The 18993-nt window shown below is 33.1% G+C and overlaps 1 protein-coding gene across 1 annotated transcript; it reads right to left on the bottom strand.

Moving 5' to 3' along the window:
• Window positions 1–295: 295 nt before the first annotated feature.
• LOC114727182 (uncharacterized) lies at window positions 296–3255 on the bottom strand. Its single transcript, XM_028913896.1, has 2 exons — window positions 2916–3255; window positions 296–904 (listed from the first exon to the last, which is right to left on the bottom strand). The coding sequence occupies exons 1-2, from the start codon at window positions 3138–3140 to the stop codon at window positions 296–298; spliced, it is 834 nt and encodes a 277-aa protein (XP_028769729.1). The 5' UTR covers window positions 3141–3255.
• Window positions 3256–18993: the final 15738 nt, after the last annotated feature.

The following is an 18993-nucleotide window of genomic DNA, read 5'->3' as shown; positions in this document are numbered from 1 at the left end:
CTACAAACATTATCACACTATTTGCAGTAGTTTGCCACATCCATTAATCATCATTTGCTTATCAGATTTCGTGTGAAATCAGAGTCTTGTAATTTGATGAAAAGTTTATAATTTTTGGGTAGACGACAGAATGTCCAAACTTTAATATTTATATTAGATATTTATCTGAACCTAAATTTTGTAGATGATGAGGAATATTTAAAAAGTAAAAAACAAGAATATCAGTATGTTGGACTAACCTCTTGAATAGTAAACCGGTGTTGGATGGTGGCATTAAGATCAGTCATCCAAATATCTATGTTAGATTCTCCATACTCGTCACTCGAACATTTTGAAGCTGCGGGGCATGAATGGCTCCGGAACAGAATGTCGTGAGTTGAGGGCACTCTGTTATGGTTACAGATTGTAATAATGGAAACTTGAAAGTATAATTTTGGCTGCAAAATCTCTTCAATCTTGGTAATTCATGAAGTTCCAAAAGCTCCAATTTGCTGAAAATGATTTCCGTGTCCTCATTGTCCTCTTCCTGTCTCGGTATAATTTCTTCAATTTGATTTTGATGGCATATGGATGGTGCCAACACATTCTTCAATTTTGGCAAATACTCTAACCTTAACTCTTTCAGTGGCACAGCCATCGATGATGACACAATCTCTTTATAATCATTTAAATCTTCAAAATAAAACACCGTCTCCAACATGTCACAAGACTCGACTTTCAGTTCTTCCAAGTTGTTTAAATATTTCAGCACATGAAGGGGCACCAATTTCACAATGTCACATCTACTCACACTCAATGTTTTCAAGTTGCTAAATGAGTTGTGTGAAGGTTTGTCATCCCATATCGGTGGAACCAGACTGTTTAAAGAGTATAATTCTAATATCTCTAACTTTGGGAATGACACCTGTTGAAAGAAAATATAATTAAACGAAAATCTTTTAGCAAAAAATGAAAACGAAGTTACTGTTGATTTGCGAGGCTTAGTGTTCATGAAAGATTGTTTAAATGTGTAAGTATAGATCTCGTGTACCGCAATATTCTTCAAGAGATTGATAAAAGTTCAACTTCAAATTTCAAGTTCACCAAACGGAAATAACTAACTAAAAAACGAGAGAATTATAAAATGCTACAATAGCTAGCTTAATGCCAAAGTAAGTAATTTAAGTGAAATAATTTTTGTAGAAATATTGAGACAAGGAAAAATAGAACATATTTGTACTGAACAGAGTAAATAATTCCAGTAAAATTAATTTTCACAACGTAAGTTTGAAATTAAGAAGTTAATAAGATAAGAAAATCTTGGTAAGGAAAAAATATACAAGATAAGAAAAAAAATAAATTAATTTTTTGTCCCGAAAAAACAATAATAAATTGATTAGTAAAATATTCTGGCCTCCTTTGCATTGAAAATAAGTAATTTAGTGAGTGGAAATTTGGTTATTTCTTTAAATAAATATATAATTCACTAAATAAGTTATAAATATTTCTCATTTGCTTAAAAACTTTAAAATTTAAATTTAAATAATTTCTATAATCTATCAGACTTAGATAATCTATATTATATGATGAAAAGAATATGTACTCAACATATTTTTTAGCCATTTATAGAAACCTAAATAAATTAATTTCAATGTGCGTGACAAACAATTAAAATTATAAAATTTTATAATAGAATTAAAATTAAAACATTTTATTACATTTTAAAAAGTCTGAAAATACATGTATTAAAATTATGTTTTGTGGTATTAAAAATTATTTTTAAAAAAATGAATGTTTAAATAACTTTTACGTGAAGAAGCAGTATTTTGGTCAAAATAAAAGTTTAAAGGTTAAACTTAATGGTCACCTTACAGTTGGATAGATGGAAATAGAATCTCAAATCAAATATACAAGAGAGGTTTGAACAACATGTATTTTAATTTTACTGTAGTTATACTATGTGTGTGTATATATATATATATATATAACTAATTTGACAGCCTTATCCTTTTATCAAATTTGGAATCAGGTTCCTGTAGTCTTTTTTAAAAATTTTATTAGATCCTTATTGTTTGCTCAGTTAGTAACTAAGGTCCTTCCGTTTATAATTGCCGTTACTTTAAGTTAATAGCGGTGATGTGGCATGACTAGGCACCATCTTCCTCCTTCGGTCGGTTTCCTTTTTAGAGTAAAAAGCTTCATTCAGTTTCCTTCCAAACCAACACCATCATCTCTCTCTCTCAACTCATGCACTCTCTCTCTCCCCCACCATCATTTTTACTTGCTCTTGTAGAAGCTTCATCCTGTTTCGAATTCCTTCTCAGACGGCGATGCGAATCTAGGTGATGATAGTTGACTAAAAAGAGGACCACAATGTTGTGAGATTCATCGGATTCATCGTCTTCATCCTTGAATTTTTTTTTTTTGGAAAAATTAGCCCATTTGAATAGACGATTAAGTCCAATAGTGAAATGTGGAAGAGGTTCTACTACTCTTTGGCCCACAAAAATAAATTAATAAACAGAGAGAGAATCTGATGATTTTGAAACATGGAGTGAAACTTTTACAAGAAGAGATAAGGATAACGTAACGGTAGTGGCAGGGAGAGAGAGAATATGAAGTGTGTGAGAGAGAGGATGATGTTAGTTTGGAAGAGAACTGAGTGGAGGCGGGGGAGAGAGAAGATGAAGGCATAGGGGTTACAGGTGAAATGAAGAACATGATGCTAGTCAGATCTTGAACAGTGCCACATCAGTGTTGTCATCTTAAAGTAACGGCAATCATAACGGGAGCAAAAAATAAAGATGTAATAAATAGAAAAAAAAATTATAAAGACCTGATAATTTTCCCTTTTTAAAATAAAGAAAAGATTTCTATAACTTAGATAAAACACATGGCTAGTTAGTATATTTTACTGTAAATTGATTTGAACATACCTTATGATTATTTGTTGCTGGGTCTTCAATGTTGAAATCCGTTTTATGCTCTTCTGCTTTCAATCGTGGTAGACTATAGAGTTTTAATCTTCTCAACGCACTGAACGTGACTCCACCTTCCACATCGTCATTATTCTCATTCTTTACAATTTTCTCCATCTTTTCACAATCATCTATTTCCAATGTTTCAAGATTCACCAAACCTTTGGCAGCTGAATTTGTCATTAAATAGATGAGTCGATGACATTCAGACACCTTCAGCACTGTCAAATTATGAAGAAGTTGATTTTGATGAACAATGGGTGATGGGAATATCTCCTTGAAAGAACTATCCTCCACACGAAGCTCAGTCAGCCGCGGAAATCTTTCAAGCAATGTATGAGGAAATGTTGCCCCTTCATCATCAAATCCGTCTATGCACAGAGTTTCCACTTGAGCAAGACAATCCGCTGGAAATTGGTCATTCCTTATCATGCTGACATCATACTCATCTAACACCATCTCTCTTGATGCCACAAATCTCTGTAAAACAGATATTGAGTCAGAAGCATGGTAATATTAATTTAGTAATTATGTCGCAACTTCTTATTGAATCAGTAATATTATTTTGTTTTTTATTGTCTCCCAAGATCAAATGCGCTCACTAGAAGTGCGAAACATTTTGATTTCATTTATTTTTCATAATTAATCTTGGAAAAGAAATAATTATATCAGCCACGACAAGAAACATTAATGCCGACACATTTCGCTGTGTATCGCATTAATTATTAAATTATGACGTAATTGTTTGGGATATTTTATAATTAAACTTATGTAATTAAAAAAAATGATAACTACTCCCTCTAGTTCTTTTTATAAAAGTTTGAAATTTGAATTGTCTTAGTTTTTTTTATAAGAGCCAACTTGAATTTGTCTAAACATTTAATATGTTTTTACCCTTTTTATCTCTGATTAATTTTATACATTGCATTAATTAAAAGGCTGACAACTTGGTATATTATCTTATCTTTCATATTTTTTCTCGTTATTACTCTATTTCTCTCTCTTACTTTTTCCCTCATAAATAACGGTATATATGGGGAAAAAATTTTCATTTCTTACTGAAACATTTCGCTGTGTATCCCATTAATTAATTATGATGTAATTGTTTTGGGATGTTTTGTAATTAAAGTTACGTAATTAAAAAATGATAACTAAAATTTTAGTAGAAACTTCAAAACCGAAACATGTATAGGTATTTTTATATTAAATATCATGACAATGGAACATTTATAGATTTAGATTTTTGTAAAAGCTGGAAATAGGAAGAAGGGAGCATTCTAGACGTACCTGTTGGTAGAATGTTTTGTTAAGATTGGTGTCCCAAATTTCATGAGGTTTTCCATACCTATCTTGTGACAGTAGAACGCTTTTAAGAGATGGTGTATCAATGAGTCCTGGAGAGAATACTTTGAATTTTGGACATTTTGTTATGATCACCTGATCCAATAATGGAAACCTGAAAGTATAATTGTAGCCGCAAAATCTCTTCAATCTTGGTAGGTCATCAAGTTTCAAATACTGCAACTTGCTGAAAATGACTTCCTCATCGTCATCATCCTCTCCTTCCTGCTTCCATATAATTTCCTTTATTTTAAAGCAGTTGCTAATTGAGAGACTTGTGAGATGGACCAAGCTTCGAGCAACTGATGACGTTATCAAAGTGGTCAACCCAAAACAAAATACCAAGTGGAGATGTGTGAGATTTGGTGAAGAAACTAAGAGTGGTACCAAGCTTGTGATTTTGAAAATAGAGTTGAGAGTCAATTTTATTGGAAGAGGAACATCATCCCCTCCATAAGCCTTCTTAATGTGACCCCCCAATCTCAGCTCCTCTAAGTTTGGAAAGCTCTTCAACAATTTGTATGAAATAGTCGTTGCTTTATCATAACCAATATGTAGATGAAGCAATTTTACTTTGGGGAAGCGGTACGTTGAAAGCTGGCCACTCCCTATCATCTCAGCTCCTTTACCCCGTAATGTCAACTCCTCCAAATTATGAGTGACCTGCACAATAAATAAATCATAACTAAATGTAACAACTAATCAATGCGTCAAAATCCAGCCGTGTGCCTTTTTTTAGGAGGATATCTTCAAATTTAAATTTGATGCACCACAATTTTGACATACATGTATTTTGTAACTACAAATATTAATTATGATACATTAAAATGAATATAAATTTCTAGACTGGAGTTTGTATCTTTGATTATAACATACAAACGTTATTTCGATCTTCGTTTGTTTTAAAAAAGATTATCCAATTAAAGCTAATAATCGCTTGAAAAAAAGGAAAAAAAAAATCCCCTCCCTTGATTTAATGACACACCTCTTTTCCATGAAGATGGAAAGCCGAGAATTGGAGACCCACTTTTTTTAAAAGAGAAAAAATGGAAAATTATTTAATTAATTTCTAATATCTATTATTAATTAAAATAATTATTATGAATTATTCTTTTTTAGCTTTTTAAGTGGATAACCAAATTAATCCTAAACTACCTTATATTCTAATAAATGGTTTAGTGACAGGAATAATTCACACACTTGAGTACTCAAAAATATCAAATTCAAACGTGCTCTTGGACTGTGACACAAAATATGTTTCATTATTTATTTTAATGCTTAAAGTTAATTTTTTGCTCTTTTATTAGATTGTTTTTAAAATAAATAACACATGAATAGCTAATTTAGAGATGTACCTTGCATTGAGACAGTAGAGGATATTTTGAGTCTAATGAGCTCCCTTCCTCGTGTATTTCTAATGAACTTGAGACTTCCTTTTCAAATATCTCCAATTCATCACAAAATTCAATAGATAATCGATAAAGATGTGGCCATTCTAATGTGTGTCTCTGTGGATAGAAATTCCTCAAATTTCTAAGCGAAGAAAGCTCAAGGAGAGTCAATCTGGGAAACTCTAACAGAGGAGCAACAGATTCTGAAACTTGATCTTTTGCAACAATCACCTCTATACCACAAGCACTTATTCGAAGCTCCTCAAGATCACGAAGCATGCCTTTGGCTATAGATGCAGGAAACAGACTAGTGAGGCTTTCACAAGAGGAAACATGCACGCTCCTTAGACTTGGGAAGGAGACGTCTCCTTTATAGTGATTGCTCCACACATTCTTCAATTTTCGCAGGTTATAAAGCGTTAACTTTTTCAGTGGCACAATCACTGATGATGACTCCGCCTCTTTATAATCATTCAAGTCTTCAAAATCAAACACCAACTCCAACGTGTTACACTCCCTAACTTCTAGTTCTTCCAAGTTGTTTAAAGATCTCAGCACACAAAGGGGCACCAATTTCACAAAGCCACAACTTTTCACAAACAATGTTTTCAAGTTCCTAAATGAGTTGTGTGAAAGTTGGTCCTCCCATATCAATGGAACCAAACCGATTGAATTAGATAATCGCACTATCTCTAATTTTGGAAGCAACACCTGTAGTTTACAGAAAATATGATCAAATGAAAATCACTTTTAGTTCGTAGGCTTACTTTTCATGAAAGATTGTTCAAATGTCTAGATAAAACTCTCAACTACCAAAATATTATTCAAGAGATTGCTGAAAGTTCAATCTGAAAATTCAAGATTAAAAAAATAAGTAATTCAAAAAAAAATGTAAAATGCTATTATAGCAAGCCTGATAGCAATGTAAGTAATTCTGGCGAATGTAATTTTTGTAGATACATTACAAAAAAAAAAAGAGAAGAACAAACTTGAAAAATGCCATGATAGCCTGATAGCAAAGTAAATAATTCCGGCAAAAATCACTTTCTGCAGGTAACTAAGTTTGAAGTTTTGTCACAAAGTTAAAAAAAAAAAAAAGAATAATTAAAACAACATGAAAATACCATATTGTTGAAAAGGGATTCCAAAGGTTTATTACGATGGTCAATCATCAAAACCATGAGCTACATTCCCATTGATATTTTAGTGACAGGAACAATTCATATATTAAAATACTCAAACATCAAATTAACGTGTTTTTAGACTGACAAATAATTTGAGGCTTCATTATTTATTTTAATGCTTAAAGTTATTTTTGGCTCTTTTATTATATTGTTTTTAAAATAAATAACACATGAATAGCAAATTTAGAGATGTACCTTGCATTGTGACAGTACATGATATTTTGAGTCTAATGAGCTCCCTTCCTCATGTATTTCTAATGAACTTGAGACTTCCTTTTCAAATATCTCCAATTCATCACAACCATCAATAGATAATTGATAAAGATGTGGCCATTCTAATGTGTGTCTCTGTGGATAGAAATTCCTCAAATTTTTAAGCGAAGAAAGCTCAAGGAGAGTCAACCTGGGAAACTCTAACAGAGGAGCAACAGATTCTGAAACTTGATCTTTTGCAACAATCACCTCTATACCACAATCGCTTATTCGAAGCTCTTCAAGATCACGACGCATGCCTTTGGCTATAGATGCAGGAAACAGACTAGCGAGGCTTTCACAAGAGGAAACATGCACGCTCCTTAGACTTGGGAAGGAGACGTCTCCTTTATAGTGATTGCTCCACACATTCTTCAATTTTCGCAATCCACATAGCGTTAACTTTTTCAGTGGCACGATCACTGATGATGACTCCGCCTCTTTATAATCATTCAAGTCTTCAAAATCAAACACCAACTCCAACGTGTCACAGTCCCTAACTTCTAGTTCTTCCAAGTTGTTTAAAGATTTCAGCACACGAAGGGGCACCAATTTCACAAAGCCACAACTTTTCACAAACAATGTTTTCAAGTTCCTAAATGAGTTGTGTGAAAGTTGGTCCTCCCATATCAATGGAATCAAACCGATTGAATTAGATAATCGCAATATCTCTAATTTTGGAAGCAACACCTACAGTTCACAGAAAATATGATCAAATGAAAATCACTTTTAATTCACAGACTTGCTTTTCATGAAAGATTTTTTAAATGTCTAGATAAAACTCTCATCCACAATATTTATCAAGAGATTGCTGAAAGTTCAATATGAAATTCCAAGTTCCAAAAAAAAAAGTAATCAAAAAATAAAAAAACTGTAAAATGCTATTTTAGCAAGCTTAATACCAAAGCAAGTACTTCTAGTGAATGTAATTTTTGTAGATACGTTAATTTAAAAAAAAAGAACAAAATAAGAACAAAATTGAAAAAGGCCATAACAGCCTGACAGCAAAGTAAACAATTCTAGTAAAAATTAATTTTTGCAGGTAACTAAGTTTGAAGTTTTGTCAGAAAAGTAAAACAAAAAAAATAAGAATAATTAAAACAACATGAAAATAACATATTGTTGAAAAGGGATTCCAAAGTTTAATTACAACGATTAGTCATCAAAACCACGAGCCACATCCTCAGATATTTTAGTGACAGGGACAATTTCCAAAAATATCAAATTAAGGTGCTTTTAGGCTGACGAATAATTTGCGGCATCATTATTTATTTTAATACTTGGAGTTAGCTTTTGTCTTTTATTAGCTAATTTTAAGTCATTACAAAAAATAGAAAGCTGCAACCTTCCATAATAGCCTAACAGCAAAACAAGTAATTCTAGTGAAAATGATTTTTGCATACAAGTTTGAAGCTAAGTTTTGTAGGAAGATAAAATAAGAAAAAATGTGAATAAAATAATCTGAACATACCTTGTTCAAAAGCGACTCAGACATTTTATTGGATATGTTATTTGTTGCCGCTTCATGATGTGCTGAGTTCCAAACAATGGACTCAATAGTACCGTTACTTTCAATCTCAAGATGCCTTAAATCCAGAAATGATCTTCCATCATGACCATGTAGAACATTTTCAAGCCCACTAGATCCATATAAACACAAATCTTCAGCTCCTTTCATCAACTTTCGAACCCCAGGCTTCAAATGGATATCACTCTCAAGCTCAAGTTTCAATACCTTTGAGAGAGCTGGGCAGGTTTAGGGTTGGCTTTATGTGGTCAGTGTCCCTAGCGGCAAGAGAGCCATATCACATGTGAGAGCAGTGAGAGTGGGGAAGCAGAGGAAAGGACTTTTATTTCAATGTTCACAGTGGAGAGACGTGAGGGAGCTGTTGTTGTTGACGCTGTGGGGCATTGTACGTAAGGAATATTGAATGAAATAAGGAACCGATTTATAACAGCCGTCCTTGTGTTTGAATATTAACAAAACTCAGTAAAAGAATTGTTAATGTCATCAATAGTTTTGATGATTGAAGTGAGAGCAAAAAACATGCAAAAAGCTTTAAATTCAGGATTTTTATTCTTGTTTTTTTTGGTCGAGAAAAGACAAAGGAAAAAGGAAAACACAACGGAATCTGCAGAGATGATGAAATGAAAGAAGAAGCTGAGAAAAGAGTAGAAATTAGCAGGAGAGAGAAAGTAGGAGATTTGTGAAACTATGAAGAAGAAGATGCAGATCTGAAGCTTTAGTTAGGAGGAGTGACTACAAAGTGGAGCCACGCAAATGAGAGTTTTGAAGAAAATATTCAAATATTAAAATGAGGGAGTCAAACCTAAGTATCTGCACTATGGCTGGAATACGTTTCTTCTTCTTTTTCTTGGTTGCTCTCTATATTCAGAAACACAAGGACATGCTGCAAAAGTTGAAACACAAATTAAACTTTGTAAGCACAGATAAATTAAACACAGACTGACTCTGGCATAAATCTATATTGTCTAACTTACAACAGCCGATGTGAAACTTCGCAATTTCAAGGCATCTAAACCTCAGATCTCTCAGCAGTAATCAGCTTTCCTCAGTGTTCCAACACAGATCCAACCATAGGAGACCTCTTTTTGATGGTGTTTTGAACAACTTGTACAAGCAGATGTTTCATGGAAATCGAAGACAACTATAAAATCTAAAAGTTTTCGAAGAAAGATGATGAACTTGCGAAATCAAACAGGGAAAACAACATCAACTAAACTATTCTTTTTTTTTTTGGAGAGATATATGAGCAGTCACAAATTGAAGGAGCCTGTTTTTAAATTAATTTTTGGGATTTTTTCTTCTTGAAGAAAAATAAAGTTAAAAATGATCACAACAACAGAGAAGTGCCGGCAAAAACTGCGAAACAAGGAAATTCAGATTTTTTTTAAAAAAAGAATTCTTTAAATATTGGTGAGAAAACAGAAATAAGGAAATTCGAGCAAAACAAAGTGCCAAAAAGACGTTACGGAGCAAGCTGAGAAATTAAGCAATAATAAAGAAGGAACTACCAGGGAGTGATATGAAAAGTAAAACTATGAAAGAAGACTCAAGTGCAAGTGAAAGTTGCAAAAGCAGTAAATTCAGGATTTTCTTTTTCTTTTTCTTTTTTTGGGTCCAGAAAGAAGAAAGGAGAAAGGAAATCAGAAAGTGGAAATATATAACACAATACAAACTGCAAAGATGATGAAGTAAAAGAAGAAACTGAGAACTCAATAGAAATTAGCAGAAGGGAGTAGGAGATTTGTGAAACTATGGAGAAGAAGCATATCTCAAGCTTTAGTTGGGAGGAATGGCTGCAAATGTCTCTGGTTTATATAGCATTCAAGTCAATCCAATTCAAGACAGGAGGCGAAGACTTCATTGTTTTTACAAGGTCCAAGAAAGAGAAGACTCCTTTTTTTTTCATTGTTGTTACTTATTCCTTTGTTTCAATTTGGCTTTTGAGAGAGAGATGGAAAGAATGGCTATGTGGGGTCTGAGAGTGACAAAAGGAACGTGTGGGTCCGCCGAGCATTAATGGAAGACCGAGAGAAGACTTCCTGTATGCTTTATTTCAAAACTATATTTTTCTTTTAAACTGTTTTATGATTGGTGATTCCTGTAGTTCATGCTTCTGTTGGTTCGGTGGTTCCTACGATAACTCGTTGCATGAAAGCGCTACCTCCCGTTTCAGGGGAGACATCCCAAAAACAACCATATTGCGCGCTGGTTCAAGATTATTATCACCTATTCTTCTTAACATAAGAATTATATAACTAATTTAAAGGGTTTAAAAAAATTAATTAAGTTAATTATTTATAATATATGTGTTTTATTTTTCTAAATTGTCCTATTTACTCGTGTATTGGGATTACCCTTTGTTAAAAACCTTGTTAGAGAAAAATTATCAATTTAGGAGATAATAAATTAAAATCTTATATTTGTAACCAAATTTAACCCTCCAATTAACTTTCATATTAATAACTGGAGGTAGTGTTATATAATCACATTGTAAAATCCATCTCCCGGCTTATTTTACAATTCATCAGTCCTCACTCCTCACCTCCTACATAAGTTGTTCCTCAATTCTGATTATTTCTAAAATTGTTTCTTTAAATAAATCCATTTATTATCAAATATCTCTGTTTTCCTATCAAATGCAGTTGTACTCACATTTGAGGGACAATTATTTATGATAGTTTTACTTAAAAGGACTTGACTGGGAAATATCTGTATCTTAAAAGTATAACTAAGAAGACAACGTTTGGGAGTGACAAAATTTAGAATTGCCCTTACCTACGAAGGCAATTTTTAGAAAGACCGTATTGAGAAATACCACTCAAGTCCTTATTATTAATTTGTCACTTATAAGACGAGTCGTCCTTTTTATTTGTCATTTGTAATTTTTTTAATGCTTTATTTTCAATTTTGCCTATACTAGTTATTTAATAATGACAAAAGTAAAAGATTTTATGTATTTAAGTGAGAAATACCTCAAAATGACAAATAAAAATGATCAAAATGGTACTTATTAATCTATAATCCCTCGTTCTTCCATTTAAAACCCGAGCATTTTGATTAGGGGAATCCATCATGTAAATCTTCCTCCTAAGTAAGTGAAAAGCTGTCATATATCATAAAATCAGTCCTCCCAAATTACTACATTTCATCTTAAATATAAGATCTAGTTAATTAATTTAATAAATTTAAAAAAATTACTAAATTTTTTCATTATAGCATACTTAACATGATCTCTCTAAAATATTTGTGCGTATTATTAGATTTTACATCAATTTATAAATGAATCAAATTAATTTTAAAAAAATAATAAATATAATTACTTTAACTTAATTTATTAACTTTTTTTAATATTTTTAAATTAGTTAATTTAATTTGATATTAAGAACTGATAGTGGTAATTCAAAAATTCAAAAATTAAGGAGGAAATGAGTGAAAGGAACGCTAAGAATAGGGAAAAGAAATAGAAATGGCATGATGTATGGGGATGTCAATATCATATATTAATATCACGTCGTATATAATCTAGACATTCATTTATTTTTGAAATTTTTCAAAAAATGATTGTTAAATTTTAAAATTTTAAATCAGTATTGATTACTATGCTCATAAAAAAAATGATTACACTTAAAAAAATAAATGATAACATATTTTTGTAATAATTTTTAATTTAAAATTTTGAAATTCAACCGTCTTTTTTCTTTATTTTTTTATTTTTTTAATTGAAAAAATAAAGCAAAAATGATAAAGTGGACAAGTGGTTCATGAATCACGAGAGAGGAGGGGGACCGGTTTAGGGTTGGCTTTATTTGGTCAGTATTCTTAGCGGCAGGGGAGACATGTCCCGTGTGAGAGCAGTGAGAGTGGGGCAGCAGAGGAATATTGAACGACTTTTATTTCACTGTTCAAACTGGAGAGACGTGAGGCCGCTGTTGTTGTTGACGTTGTGGGCATTGTACGTGAGGAATATTGAACGACATCATTGAAGTTATGGTGGAAATTGTAAGCAAAGGTCAAAAAGGTGTGTCATCAGATTTGAAAAATTATATCTATTTCATGTGAAAGCATTTTTATTGAGACAAACGTTGTTAAAATGTTGATTGAATGGACATTGATACTTGTTGATCATCAATCCGTCTGTATCGGTTCAGTGACTCAACAGTGACACAATGAATAAGCATATGGCAAAACCAATGACTCAACACTGGGTTACTTGTTCAAGTAACATGTGATTTGATGATGACGTACCGAGAATCTATTTTGCCTTGTACGCTAGAAAATCGACCTTCGCTGAAAATTGGGTTTCAGGAAAATGTTACAGTCAAAGGTGTCACCCATGAAAAATCAACATTTTATTTCATTGTTACAAAATTTTTAGCATACCAAACTCAAATGATTACGGCCGAGAAAAATAGTAAAAGTAAAAGGGTTCATGAATCATGAGAGAGGAGAGGAGTGCGTATAACGTGCTCAGTTCATTAATGGACACTTAAAACTCATCCCTCAAAACGACATTGTTTGAATTCAAGGGACCAAATGCCAATCTGAGCAAATTTTCCTTCTCTGCCCTCCTCTTCTTCTCTCTTTGCCCCTCCCTTGCATCAAGTGCTGCAGATAAAACACATTTGTATGCCTTTGCCACCATTGCTTCTTTTAACGGAAGATGAAGAGCTTTGAACATGGTTCCGAGCATATTCAGGTCTGAAGGTGCGGAATGAGGAACATGGGGGAGGAGCAAAGAGAGAAGGGGAGGAGTGCAAAGAAGAGGGGAAAATATGCTCCGATTAAACTACGTGGTTTTCAGAGATGAGTTTCGGGTGGCGATGGGTCCTCATGGGTGCAGGTTTAGGGTTGTCTTTATTTTGTCAGTGTCCTTAGTGGCAGCCTGGCAGGAGAGACATGTGAGACTGTGAAAGTAGTCAGAGAAGGAAAAAGCAAGAAAAGGCAAGGCATCCGACAGGCAAAATGATTACTCAACGCGATTTATGCAGTATTTGTGTGTAAATTAAATTATGATTTTAAAATTGATATGTAGGAAAGATTTTATCTAGATTTACATAAAAACAGTTTTAAAAAGTGTTTTTGGGGATTTCTAAACGCCTTGTTAATTTGATTCTTTCATTTAGATCTGTTCGGTACAAATAAAAATTGAGGAAAGAGGAAAACAATTTAAAAAGTTTGATTTTGAAAATTAAAAATTAAAGTTAAAAGTTTTTAATTAATTTTTATTACTATTTTATTTTAACTTTTTTAATAAAAATTTTAATTAATTTTCCTCTAGGCTAAGAAAAGACCTTATGTTGCTCAGCTTGGATTCACATGAGCGTGTGCCAGCTACTTATATACTCATCCTGTCATCCATCTCTGTGTTTATTTTTCAATTCAGCACCCTCACCTCATACATTGGCTATTTCCTTGTTTGCGTAGTACCAAGCGAGGAAGGCAATTTTTACAGAGATGAAATTGAGAAATACTGAGAATTTTGATTACTGGGAATTCATCCCGTCAATCTTGTTCCTAAGTCAGTCAAAAGCTATTTTATATATGTATCTACAACCCCCCCCCCCCAAAAAAAAAGCATCCAACTTAATGGTTACTTTTTTTTTTTTTTTTTACCAGAACTTCATGCCTTGGATTGTCAGGCGGGGGTCCAAAGTCATGGCTCACACTTCACCAGATGCTGTTAGCCCATGATTTTAACAGAAGGATCAACGCCTCTATTGCAAATAAATTTGAGGAAAATTGGCAATCATAGCAATTCTATCACTTAACAGTGACGATAAAAGTTTATATAATTCTTAGCTTCCATTATTTACCACGGGTACTTCTTCAAGAATTTATATCTACCACTTCCATTTTTAAACATAAGGACAGTTTGGTCTTCATACGTTACTTAATTTCATAAACAAGGCCATTTCCCTTCATAATGATTTTACACATTCGAGATCTTTGAGGACTAAAAAATTTGTTAATTTGGTCCTTAAACATAACGTTCTCTGTAATAAATAGGTCGGCAAAACGTTTTGACTTTTAAGATTAGTGGCGTGAACATTTCATATGTGATAACGACTTAACTTTGGCATCTGGGTAATTAACATAGACCCCAGGATAATACTACTTTTGATCTTTAATGTAAGAGCATATCTTCACATGGAGACCAACGAGAAATACAATACAAAGCAATAGCAGTGCAATTCTCCCCAAAACAATAACTTTTAATTTGACCCTAAATTCAAAGTACTTCACGTAATAATTACGTATGTTAAATGTTCTATCAAATAATAGTTTTAGTTAATATATATGATTTGGAGCAATAAGAAAGGCAACACATGTATCGAACAGTGAAAGGAACAATAAGAATAGGGAAAAGGAATGGAAAAGGCATGATGTATGGGGCTATATGCCAGTATCACATATTCATATCACGTTGTATATAATGTAGACATCCATTTATTTTTCTTTAATTCAAAAAATAAAGTATAAATCATAAAGGGGTTCATGAATCATGAGAGAGGGGGGCGGGCTTAGGGTTAGCTTTATCTGGACAGTGTCCTTAGCGGCAGGAGAGACATGTCCGGTGTGAGAGCGGTGAGAGTGGGGAAGCAGAAGAAACAGGTTTTATTTCACTGATCACAGTGGAGAGACGTGAGGGAGCTGCTGTTGTTAACGTTGTGGGGCATTGTACATAAGGAATATTGAATGAAATAAGAAACATATTTATAACAATTGTCAACACTTTCATCATAGTTTACTACTCTATTAATGTCATTTATGACAAATTTTTTCCAAAAGCATAAAGTAGCCCTCCACCAAAAAAGGGTTCTCTTTTACTGGTTGAGCGTCAGTTTTTGAGCTATAATAACAATAACTAAGCATGATGCAGGATGATGTGACTGACATTTCATTACAACACCCTTTAGCTATACATGATGATGGAAGAAGTGTTGAGATTACAATAAACCATAAGCTAAGCTCAGTCAGTACAATCAGGAATAATCATTCATTTACTCCCGGAATAACAGAGAGAAAATAAATTTTAATAGATTTAATTAAAAAGATTAAAAAAATGAGGTTAGAATTTTTTAATTAATTATTATTATTTTATCTTACGTATTCTTGATTAAAAAATTTTAATTAATTATTATTTTATCTTCCGTATTCTTTTTATAAAAATTTTAGCTAGACATGAGAACGGACAAAGTATTGAGATTACAATAAACCATAAGCTAAGCTCAGTCAGTACAATCAGGAATAGTCATTCATTTACTCCAAGACTGACGTGGATTCAACTTAGTGTCCCTTAATCAAGAGGTTGAAAACACTGCAAGAAAGAGACCAACTGAACCATTTTTTGAGAAGAATAAAAAGTCATCAATGTACTGGGAAACCTCCACCACAATGCCCGTAGCAGTAGGACGCATGGCAACCAGTTCCCCACCAGGTGATGCTCTTGTTCTGAGAGCACCAGGTGCCGCAGATAGATAAAACACAATTTTATGCCTTTACCACCGTTGCTTCTTGTAACGGAAGATGATGGTTCATTTAAGTCTAAACGTGCGGAGTGAGGAACACGAGGGAGGTGCAAAGAGAGAATAGGAGAGGGCAGAGAAGAGATAAAAATATGCTCAAATTAAACGACGTCATTTTCAAAGATGAGCTTTAGTCACTGATGGGTCCTCATGGCTGCGGGTTTAGGGTTGTCTTTATTTTGTCACTGTCCTTAGGGGCAGCCTGGCAGGAGAGACGAATGAGATTGTGAGAGCAGTCAGGGATGGAAAAAGGCAAGAAAAAGCAAGGCATCCAACAGGCAAAAGGATTACTCAAAGCGATTTAATTATTTAATTTGATTGATTCGTTTCTGTTTGGTACAAAAAAAATAGGGAAAAAAAAAGAGAGAGAAAATTTTAATAAATTTAATTTTCAAAAAAATGAGATTAAAATTTTTAATTTATTATTATTATTTTATCCTACGTATTCTTTTTATAAAAATTTTAATTAATTTTCCTCTAGGCTAAGAAAAGACCTCGTGTTGCTCAACTTTGATTCACATGAGCGTGTTCCAGCTACTTATATACTCAGATCCATCTCTTTGTTTATTTTTCAATTCAGCACCCTCACCTCATACATTAGGTATTTCTCAGTTTGGATTATTTCTCAATTTGGTTCTTTAAATAAATCTACCTTTTTTTGGTCAGTAAATAAATCTATCTATTATCGAATATTTCCGTTTTTTTTATCAAATTCAGATGTACTTTTGTTACGGATGGACTTGAACGAGAAATATCAATATCCTAAACATCTAATTTAGCGGTGACAAAATTAAGAATTGCCTTATTCGTGAAGTACCAAGAGCATTTTGATTACTGAGAATTCATCCAGTTTTTGGTCAGTCAAAAACTGTTTTATATATATATATATATCTCTCTCTCAAAAAGCATCCAACTTCATAGTTACCTTGGATTGTCAGGTGGGGGTCTAAGTCATGCACTCATGCTTCACACTTCATCAGATTCCGTTACCACATGATCTTAACAGAAGGAGCAACGCCTCTATTAGAAACAAATTTGAGAAAAATTGGCAGTCATAGCAATTCTATCACTTAAAAGTGACAATAAAAATGTATATAATTCTAGCTTCCATTATTTAACACGGGTACTCCTTCAAGAATTTATATGTACCACTTCCATTTGCAAACATAAGGACAGTTTGGTCTTCATACATTACTTAATTTCACAAACAAGGCCATTTTCCTTTACACATTCAAGACCGTTAAGGGCTAAAAATTTTGTTAATTTGGTCCTCAAACATAACCTGCTCTGTAATCAATGGGTAAGCAAAACGTTTCAAAATTTAACATTAGTGGCGTGCATACTTCATATGTGATAACAACTTAATTTTGGCATATGGGTAGTTTAACATGGACCCCAAGATAATACTACCTCTAGTATGTTTTCAAAAAAAGGGCTTTTATTATGTTCCACACTGGGGAGACATGAGGGAGCTGTTGTTGTTGCCGTTGTGGGGCATTGTACGTAAGGAATATTGCATGACAGTCGTCAACACTTTCATCATGTTTTGCTACTTTATTAATGTCATTTATAACAAATTTTTAAAAATATAAAATTTATGACCTTATGAATGATGATAATTTGATTATCAATTTTTTAATGCATTTATAAAATTTGGAATAGTATAATTTATAGTAAATTTTATATGTTACATTATTAATTATTTTGGGCGCTGATAATATGATCAAATCTAATTTTTTTTAGTTGCAATAATTTGATTATATTTTACATGTTACTTATTTACCTTGATTTTTTTTCAATTGCTGAAACCGTCAAAAAATTATTGTAAATGACATTAATGAAATAACAAAACTCGGTAAAAGCATTGTTAATGCTATTACTAGTTTTGATTGAAGTTATGGTTGAGATAGTAAGTAAGGGTTAGAAATGTTTTTCTCATCAAATTTGAAAAATTATATCTATTTCATATGAAAGCATATTTTTATTGAAGTAGATATCGTTAAAAAGCTAATTGAATGACCCCCCCCCCCAAACTGAATATGTGGGTGTGAACGTGGATGGATCTCGAAATAATCAGGGAAACGCCTCATGTGGTGGTGTTGTTAGAGATGAGAAGGGAAATTGGTTAGGAGGATTCCAGCGCAGAATTGGAAATACCTCATCAACAGTGGCTGAACTTCAGGCCATTAGAACGGGTCTAGAGTTCTGTAAGAAGTTAAATCTCGTCAAAGTGAAACTTTATACAGACTCAACTGAAGCCTTTCACCTGCTGCTGGCTGACTGTGGAATAAACCATCCGCTAAGTGATGAGATACAGGAGATAAGGTCGTTGATTTACTCTAATGGGGATCTGGAAATCATCCAATGCTATTGGGAGTGCATAAAATGTGCCGACACTCTTGCTCGATTAGCCCATAATATGGGGCAGGATTATCAGGAACTCATGACGACTCCCACATCCTGCTGGAACCAATTTCTGGAAGATTGTGGCGATAGGCCAAGGGTCCCCCCCTATTTGTTGAGTTGTCTCATTCTATAACCTTTCAAGCTTAGCTTGCCGCTTTGTATTGGGAAGGAAACAAAAAAAAAAAAAAGCTAATTGAATGAACATTGATACCTGTTGGTCAATCCGTGCGCATTAACATATGACAAAAACAAAGACTTAATACTATATTGGTTGTTCAGGTAACTTCACGTGATTTGATCGATTACGTACCTAGAATCTATTTTGCCTTGTACGCTGGAAAATCAACCTTAGCTGAAAATTGGGTTTCAGGAAAATGTTACAATCAAAGGTGCCATCCATGATCAACA

This window comes from Neltuma alba, unplaced genomic scaffold, assembly GCF_004799145.2.
Source record: "Neltuma alba isolate B1F8T4 unplaced genomic scaffold, ASM479914v2 tig00012452_pilon, whole genome shotgun sequence".
Taxonomy (NCBI): Eukaryota; Viridiplantae; Streptophyta; class Magnoliopsida; order Fabales; family Fabaceae; genus Neltuma; species Neltuma alba.
The sequence above is the reverse complement of the archived record's forward strand: the minus strand, read 5'-3'. Positions and strand labels throughout refer to the sequence as shown.